Below are 9,332 nucleotides of genomic sequence, written 5' to 3' on the forward strand. Positions count from 1 at the left end.
TCAGGCCATCTCGTTTACCGGATATTTGCAAGTGCACTCCTCCCCAGACACCCAGCCTCCAATAGTACTCTTCCACGTGCCCACATCAGGCTTTAACAGCAAAAGACAAGAATGGAAGCTTGGGATATTGTAGCCATTGATGTAAAGGCCAAAAAAAAGAGAAAACAAAAGCAAAAGCCAGGAGCTTCTTCCCAACGATGAGACGAATCCACACCCAGATGCTAAAAGAAGTCTCTTCAGAACGCTCTATAAAACCATAGAGAGGGGTTGCCCACCTCCCCTTCCTTTTCTTCTTCACCCCTTCCTTATCCTTTTTAGTCCCCATACAATCTCCTGGCCCCTCCTATTCCCAAATCCATCCTGCCTCCCAGTCCTCACAAGGTCTCTCTCGTGTTCTTTCTTGTTTGTAATTTCTAACTTTGTTTTGACTTCAGGCTCTGCACATCAGGTGAGAGTGTATACTTCTTGTTATCCGGTTTTTGTGGATAGCAAGATCTGTCTTGAGGCTCGATCTTGTTGGGAATTTGGAGAATTAGAAGGTTCGTACGAAATGGCACCCGTTAGCTTGCCTCCTGGATTCAGGTTTCATCCAACAGACGAAGAGCTCGTTGCATACTATCTCAAAAGGAAGATTAACGGGCGTAGGATTGAGTTGGAAATCATCCCCGAGGTTGATCTCTACAAATGCGAGCCATGGGATTTACCAGGTATTAAGTTCTCTTCCATTGTCACCTTCATCTCACCATATATCAATTAGCTTCATTGTAGAAAGGAATTAGTTTTAAGAACAGTAAGTAAGCCAACAATATTAACAAAAAATATTTTTGATGAAGAATGTTGGCACTGTAATAATACAAAAATGTCTTCCAAAATGACATCCATTAAGTGTAGCAATACTGATGATTTGCTTGAAATGGGTTGCTAAAGGAAAGCAACCTGTAAATAAAATATTAAATCGTGGATTAATAATATAACTAGAAGGCCTGGCTTCTCTTGCACTTCATGCATCTGTTTCAATTCTGCAATTTGACTAAGCCAATGTTCTCATCCACTTCCTACGGAAAGAATTTCTAAGTCTTGCCTTCTCTAACACTTCATCCATCACAGTAGATTCCTTGATCTTCCTATAGAGAGAATTCCTTGCTTCCATCACCATCATGTTCTAGGGTATGATATTGGTCTCAAGAAATCTTTTCTTAGAAGTCAAACTATCTGTGCAAGTATGTTGATGTCCTTCGTTTGAGGGCATGACATGCTTGCCTCTCACTTCGATCCGGAGACGGTTATAAAAATTCTTTCTGAGCAATAAGCCATGAAAACATCAGTTTCCGTACCATGCAGTCGATGAGAAAAGAGGGTTAGATTCCTCTTCTTTGGAAGATAGAGATCGCGTTTCCCAAAAGCAGACGTGAGAATTCCCTCAAATGGGAATATCAGCTTAACATGTTAAGAGCAGTGCCACTTTCATCTCTTTGAAAGCAAAATATTCAGTTTAATTTTGTGGCTAAAGCTGAAGGTTGTTCCAGAGTTTGTCACATTGCCAGAAGATAAGAAGATCTCCTTAATCTCCATTTCAACTTTACAGCGTCCAATTGGCTTTTCCGTCTTGGTTCTTTTTTTAACTTTAGATAGAACCTCCACGTTACTTTAGATTTCTTAGCACCAATATACAAACTGCAATCTGAAACGGCCAAAATATCCAGGAAGCATAGAGTTAGATCCAAGTCAACAAAGTATAAAGGAAAGGCAGTATGGTCTCCAAGAGAGATCAGAGTTCCGCAGAATTTGTCCCGCTTTTGGCGGGGCATATCTAGGATTTGGTAGGGTTAATGTCTAGGTTTTGATCATTATGTATTTAATGTTTTGTAAAGGCATAGCATGAAAAACTTTGGACCCGGTCTAGGTCTAAAGAGCAAACTAGAAGATCCAAGGGCAGTATATAATAATTCTTCAAAGTTGCTATTGAGCTTAATTTTTAGGTTACTATTGAGCTTTTATTTATAACTGATCACATAAATCACTCCCCTCTTCTTTTGCACTCCATCTTGGTTTATATTTTTTAAAGTTATCATCATGCATGAAAAATAATTTTTACACTCTTTTAGAGAAATCCTTTTTACCAAGCAAAGACCTTGAGTGGTACTTCTTCAGTCCCCGAGATCGCAAGTACCCAAATGGTTCCAGGACAAACCGTGCAACTCAAGCTGGTTACTGGAAGGCAACAGGAAAGGACCGAAAGGTGAGCTCTCAGAGGCGTGCGGTGGGCACAAAGAAGACTCTTGTTTACTACCGAGGCCGAGCACCTCATGGCTCTCGAACTGATTGGGTCATGCATGAATACCGCCTAGACGAGAAGGAATGTGAAACCACCTCTGGTTTACAGGTACATTTGCTAGAACCTCATCTCCCATTAATTCTAAAGGCTAGAATTATTTCAATCCTTTTCTTTCACCCTCTAATGTTATCTCATTATCTATCTATCTATCTATCTATCTATCTACATACATACATACATACATACATATATATATATATATATAAAAGGATTCCTTTTCAACTTAATTATATGTGAAAAATTTATGCTTATCCTTTTGGATGATTAGGATGCCTATGCACTTTGTCGCATCTTTAAGAAGAGCGCACCGGGTCCGAAGATAATAGAGCATTATGGGGCTCCTTATGAAGAACATTCTGAGTGGATCTCAAATGATTGTAGTCCAACTGTTGATCTCTCCTCTGATGGAAGAGGTGAGGACTTGGAGAGTTGTGCCTACCCTTTTCCACGAGGGACATGCTCGTCGGACATGATTCATGGAGCATCATTTAATGCAAGTGCTTCCATCGATAGCAAGTGGATGCAGTTTCTCAATGAAGAGACATTTACCTCCTCATCTCCATATTACCAACTTCCAAGCTTTTCATATGTGCCATCCAAGGTAATAATATTTCATCATGATATCACGTCTAGATAATTTGTCTCATTTAGAAGTATAGAAAATAGTAATCTTCTGACAAGCTTATTTAAGTGGTAGCATATTATTTCTTTTGGAATGAGAAATAGAGAATTGATATTATTACTTACATGAAAAATTCAATGAAAAATTTAATTTTAGAAAATGTTTTGAGAGCCTACTAATTAATTTGAAATAGTGATGAAACAAGTCGCTTTTCGTAGCTGAAGGATATTAGTGGATGGCAAAGTTGGCAATTATTGGTATTTTTCTTATTTTATTGAGAATAGTGTTAGGCTACAGCCCAGTTCAGATTGGTATTTTCCTCATTGACAATGAAAATAATGGAAAAGCCAGTGCTAGCCAGATCCATTTCATGTGAGGAATTTAATGTGATAAAGAGGTAATCCATTCTTCAATGACACCTACAGCAATTATAGGAGAGCTAGTATACCCCTTAGTTTCCAATAGCATCTAGTTCTCTCTCTCTCTCTCTCAATACATTGGTGAAGTGTTAAATAAGTCATCTAAGAATTGCAACATTTTTGTCATAGCAGGTGGATGTAGCACCAGACCGTGGAAGGCTACAACACAGGCTGTCGTTGCCCCCTTTAGAGGTGGAGGACTTCCCACAACTTGATCTTGCTGACTCTAAGATCCTGCACTCTGAGAGATTACAAGAAAATACTAATGAGGTGGACATTTTGCAAGAAATCCTATCAGTTGCTTCAGCCTCTCAGGAACTTGTCAATAATTCCGGCTACCCTGACATATGGGCTGGAAGTAACTCTCATTTTGACGAGTTTTCCTGCCTACTGGAATACGAAATTGATAGGAAAACTGAAGGCATGCACTTCTCTCAAATGGATGGGATGGGCTCTTCAAGATCCATGACCAGGTCATGTGAAGTAGAAGAGCCGACAAAGTTGATAGAGATATGTGATTTGGAAAAGGAATTTATAAATGGGAAGGGAAACGAGAACCTAAAGGGGGTGAAATTATTGAACAATGATGAATTGATAGAGGTTTGAATATAACCTTAAATCAGGGATAACCTTATCTCTTTCTAGTTAAAAATATTGTAAGCTTTTGAATTTAATGTTGAATAACTGCCAAGCAGATAGCTTCGGAGGAGCAACGAAGCACACCAGTGGATTGCACTCCAGGTGATCAAGTAGGAGAGAATGCAGACGCTGAAGGTACGCATTTAAGAATGTTATTTATTAGACCCCAGTTTAGATAATCCGATTAACTCGAACTAGATTGCAGGAGAAGCCAATCTATACACTAGTTCTCTGGATTTAAGAGACATTGACAACAAGCCCATCTTCTCGCAATCTCAACCTGATGCTTTTGCTCTTGATTTCGTGGACATTCAACCACTTGGGTTCTACCAAGATGACCATGAGAACAGTGCTTGTGCCACCACACCAACATTTGACGTTTATGAGAAAGTTGAAGTTAAGCATGGGTTGTTTGTCTCAAGCAGTGGTGTGGCTGAAACATTCTTTCATCACGTTGAGCCATTGAAGAAGATTAGCTTCCATCTGAACCCAATGGTGACGCAGGATGTGGTTGAGAGCTTTGAATTTCCATCAAAAGATAGGGGTAGTTTTTCTTTCTTTAGCAGGTTCAAGGCATTTATTCAAAAAAAGTTGATAGGGAAGATCTCTATGAGGGCTTGCGGAAGGTCCTTCATAGGCGATGAAACCATGAATGGAATGCTACAAATTGTGGCAGTTCTGTTGGCATTATGCATGTATTTCGGGGAGGTGTCAGAGCAAGCAAATCGGAGGAAGCAGCGTTCTTCAAAGGGACAAATCATGAAAGAAAGAGGAGAGGGTGGATATCTTGAAGGACTAAAGATGGTGAAGAAGGTTGATGAGAAGAATATTTGGTTTCCCAGTGTCAGAGGAAGAAGCATTGTTAGTATGTTTTCAAATGCAAAATGGTCTTTCCTCACCGCAGCTTTTGCTTTCTATGCTTCAAAGCTCACCCACCGACTCCTGGCCTTGAAATCATAGTTCTTGCCTACTCTTCTGTTCTTTTATTTGTAACGTATACAAGTACACTGATTAGCTTTAGCTCAGGCATTTATGTAAGTTGCTCAAACAAATCATCAATACAAACTATTTAAAACAGAGAAGAATTGAATTGTTACAAAGTAAACTTTATTTTGCTTGGGCTGTTGGAAAGTGTATTGGTTTAGAGGAAAGAGATATAGATTTATATGATACGTGAGAAATAAATCAGCTTGGAGCATGAAAAAATGAGACATGTAATAACCACATTGTCTTTAGCGATGTACACCCTCCTCCTCCGCCTCTTTTTTTTTTTTTTTTTTTTGTTGGGGGGGGGGGGGGGGGGGGGGTGGCAAAAATGCAGCATTTCATATAGTTTTAACGTGAGTACATCCTGCTAAGTTAAAAGAACGTAAAAGATACAAGAAAGGAGGTAAAACTGTCAATGTCGTCCAGATGAACTTCCTGAAGTGCCGGGATACAAATGAGGCGACCTAGTCTACTGCTCTGTTCATCTTCCAGAACACATGTGTTGTCTGGAAGGAGGTAAACTCTTGGGCCAGTCTACAGATCTCACGGATCAGTGGGTGGTCAGCCCCAAACCTGTCCACTCCCTGATTCCAGTCAATCACTGTGGAGGAGTCCCCTTCGAGACATACCCTGTTGGCACCGAGAACGCACCTCGCATAGGAGATGCCCTCTCAGGCTACCTGCAACTCTGCCCCGACAACAGTTAGACCTGGGGTACGCCAACCTCCGGCTGCAATCAACCTACCAAAATGGTCTCTGATCACAAACCCCACACCTCCCAAGGCTCCATCCACCGACATACCACCATCGAAGTTCACCTGGAAATAACCAGGGGTAGGGGTACCCAAGAGAGAAGGGCAAACTTGGGTGCGGTGAAAGCAGTACGGATACCCCAGACGTCCCTAGTCATCCCAAAGAAAACCGGTGTGGTCACTATGGAGACCTCCACAGCAAGGAACAAAGCTCTCTTCGCCACTATCCTCGGGGACATCTTCCTGTCTTCAAACAGACGGGCATTTCTGTCCAACCAAATGTGATAGGCCAAGTATGCTCTCATAATCCCCTCTTTTACAGTGCCAGGACACCGCACGGAGTTCCTCAGATGATGTAATAGGTCCTCGGCCGACTCCCACCTCGCCGAAAGGGGAGTAGGTGACCACCTCAAAATCTGCATAGCCTTGAGGCACCGAAGAAGAACATGGAAGATGGTCTCCTCGGTGTCCAGGCACAACTCGCAACATGGAGTGGTCTGCACGCCTCGCCTGGTTAACAAACTCCAGGTCTATAGACATCCCCAAGCCACCTTCCAGATGAAGAGCGCCACACGAGGGTAAATTCTCAGTCTCTAAATCCAACCCCCATCAATCCGCCGAACAAGCTCCCTACTAATCAATGTATAGATTATGTGATGACTTGTGAGGGCATGTGTTTAGTCCTATATCGACTATGCATTAGTTAGATTTTGGATACGTGTACATAGATAAAAATGTAAATAGAACTTTCCGGGTGGTCTTTTTGAATGAGGAAGTTGTGATTGGATCGGAACAATTTTGGATTCTGGTGAAAGCATCAAGGTTTAAATGGAGGAAATATGTGACGATCCGTAGGGAGCATATGTTTAGTCTCATTTTGACTATGCACTACATTGATCTTGGATATTGGCATAGAACTAAAAAACCCAAATAATACCTTTTAACTAATTTTTATTGGACAAAATCCTCGATTGTTATGGGCTGCTAGGCCATTTCCTTCTAATATTGATTAAATCCTATCCTCTAGCTAACAACTACAAGATGCATGCTTAAGCATCAAACCGACTTGAATATCTTTGAATTACTCATACTAGAAGGAAGAGAGTCGGAATGAGGACTAAGGGATGTGTAAAGAAGTGCATCATTCCCATCTAGCCATGCCTTGTCCTATTCTTAAATCCTGAAACTATATAGATTATGTTGGGAATTGTGTCCTAAAAGTCAATCGTTGGCCTGTTGATGATTGAATTGTATATGAATTAATAAATTAATAAAAGATTATTTGGTATTATTCATCGCATATATTCTGTACATCTTCTTGAACTCTTGTAATGTGATGAAGTCCTTAGGACTCTTTTAAGAGATAAAGGAGGATTTGTCTATGAGTCCTTAAACCAGTTCGCGACCAAACGACATGCTATTACTAGGACAATAGCATTATTAAGAATAGATCGTTGTGTGCCATATCGTTGGTTGTACTCTTAACCAAGGAGTATAGAGACACTGGTATACCACACAGGTGAAGTGTAGGAGTACATTTCACTAAACGTGACCAGTTCTGGAACGCACTGCTATCAAGAGATGTTTCGAGTAGATATGGGTATATCTGTCCCTCCGACCTGAGATCACCACGGTGACCAGCAAACAACTCACTATACTTTGGTACCGGACTATCTGAGTTTCTAATTCAGTGACGGAAGGTTACTAGGTGCAGTCAAGTACTTGCGAAGTCGGTGTGTGAGTCAAGATGAAATTGACCCCTCCTGGTGACAGGAGATAATGCCCTTGTGTTCAATTTAGCAAAATCTTGGCCAGGGTAATCCTTGTGAGGAGTTATAAAATTTGTAAAGTTGAAACACATTATGGATGAACTGATTAAAGAGTTGACAGTGAACTCTGAAGTCGTCCTGAGCATTTGGAGTCATAGGGATGAATTATACGGTAACCATAGTCCAAGGGTTCTTGAATGTTGCTTTGCAATCATTCGGCTTATCCGGACGTCGGGTTTTGTTGACCCCCTAATGGATTTTGATGAATACAAAACACTAGAGCATAATTCCATTATATCTTAACAATTTAATTAAGGAATTCATGTGTTTTATCTAGAATATTGTTGAGAAATGTCTAGGCAAGTTCCCATAATTTTTATGAATTCATTGAAGAACATTTTGAGTTAATGAAAAAGTTCAGGGACAGCCGAGACGTCTCCTGATGGTTTCAGAGACGTCTCTGGCACAAACAGGAAGAACTAGCACACTTGGAGACGTCCCCGGCACCTGCCGAGTCGTCCCCGCGTTAGCGGAGTCGACTCTCTCAGTAGCGGAGTCGACTCTCTCAGTGGCGGCAGAAAGGCAGTTTTCAAGAGATATGCGCGAGACGTCCCCACTGTACGCCGAGTCGTCCCCGCAGGTAAAAAGGAGAGTTCCCGAGTCGTCCCCAAGATAGCCGAGACGGCTCTCTCAGGGTTTTCCAGAGAATGGTTTTTTCGGTGATAAGGCAGCGGAGTCGACCCTGAGACAGCGGAGCCGTCCCCATGCATAAAGTGCAGACGAGCCGAGACGTCCCCTGAAAGAGCGGAGTCGACTCTCTCAGGAAATTCCAGAGGACATGTCTTTCGGAGATAAAGAAGCGGAGTCGTCCCCAAGGCAGCGGAGTCGTCCCCACTCAAAAAGTGCAGACAAGCCGAGACGTCCCCGTAAAGTGCCGAGTCAACCCCAGACAACATAAAAAGTAAAATCCTGTAGGCGAGACGTCCCTCGTTGTAGCGGAGACGTCCCCGGAGCGCCTGGGACGCGACTGACAGCTTTTCAGGTTTGGTTTGAATTTCAAATCCTTCTCTTTTTGTTTCTAACGGCTATATTTGCTTTTTGGGCTATAAAAAGGGACCTCTTAAGTGGTTCTCAACAACTCTTCACCAACCAAAAAAAAGCTAGATCATTCAAGAGAGAAGTTAGAAAGAAAAGCTCAAGGGAGTGAGTGCATTCAAGGAAGGAAATCAAGTATTCTCAAGTCTCCCAAGCGATTTCAAGCTCAACCACTCTCGTGCGCTCGGGATTCGAAGCTCACACTCAACCCTACGCGCTCCACCTCGGAAGAATCAACATCTCCCACGCTTCCAACGGCAAAAGGATTCTTCCGGGTTACATTATTCATAATTGTTATATTTGCTTCTTAGAGCTTTTATTTCCTTTTGTAAACTCTTTTATTGTGGTGCTTGTTCCAGTCAAGGGACTTGGAACAAGGGAAAGGCGTCCCAAGCCTAAGAGAAATTGGGGGTTTTATGGTTTGTTGTGAGCCCGGTGTAAAACAACGAGTTGGGTAGTGAACTCGCAAAACTACCGTACTGTAATCTTGGATTATAGTGGAAATTCCCAAAGGCACTTTGGGGAGTGGATGTAGGAGCGGTGAAGGCTCCGAACCACTATAAAACCGTGTGTTTGTGGTTGTCTCTTCTTATCTCTTTATTCTTATTTTAGTTCATATATTTGTGTGTTTTATTTTTAATTAGGCAAAAAGTTTTTAAAACACCCAATTCACCCCCCTCTTGGGTGACCATCTCTGGGCAACAGGTTTCATTG

At 41.7% G+C, this 9,332-nt stretch overlaps 1 protein-coding gene across 2 annotated transcripts; it reads left to right on the top strand.

Annotated features, from left to right (window-relative positions):
• Positions 1-214: 214 nt before the first annotated feature.
• Positions 215-5,092, top strand: LOC103698082 (NAC domain-containing protein 54-like). Of its 2 annotated transcripts, XM_088723292.2 has the most exons (7): positions 215-381; positions 449-707; positions 2,106-2,383; positions 2,604-2,936; positions 3,506-3,976; positions 4,072-4,150; positions 4,221-5,092. In XM_088723292.2, exons 2-7 carry the CDS (start codon positions 551-553, stop codon positions 4,973-4,975), a joined length of 2,073 nt encoding a protein of 690 aa, XP_088579418.2. In that variant the 5' UTR covers positions 215-381; positions 449-550; the 3' UTR covers positions 4,976-5,092. The 2 variants fall into 2 exon arrangements, with proteins under 2 accessions (XP_088579418.2, XP_008778272.3); XM_008780050.6 differs by having other exon boundaries at positions 215-707; positions 3,509-3,976.
• Positions 5,093-9,332: the final 4,240 nt, after the last annotated feature.

The sequence above is a fragment of the Phoenix dactylifera genome, chromosome 6, assembly GCF_051530095.1.
Source record: "Phoenix dactylifera cultivar Ajwa chromosome 6, Ajwa_hap1_PhDact_Kaust_v1.1, whole genome shotgun sequence".
Lineage (NCBI taxonomy): Eukaryota > Viridiplantae > Streptophyta > Magnoliopsida > Arecales > Arecaceae > Phoenix > Phoenix dactylifera.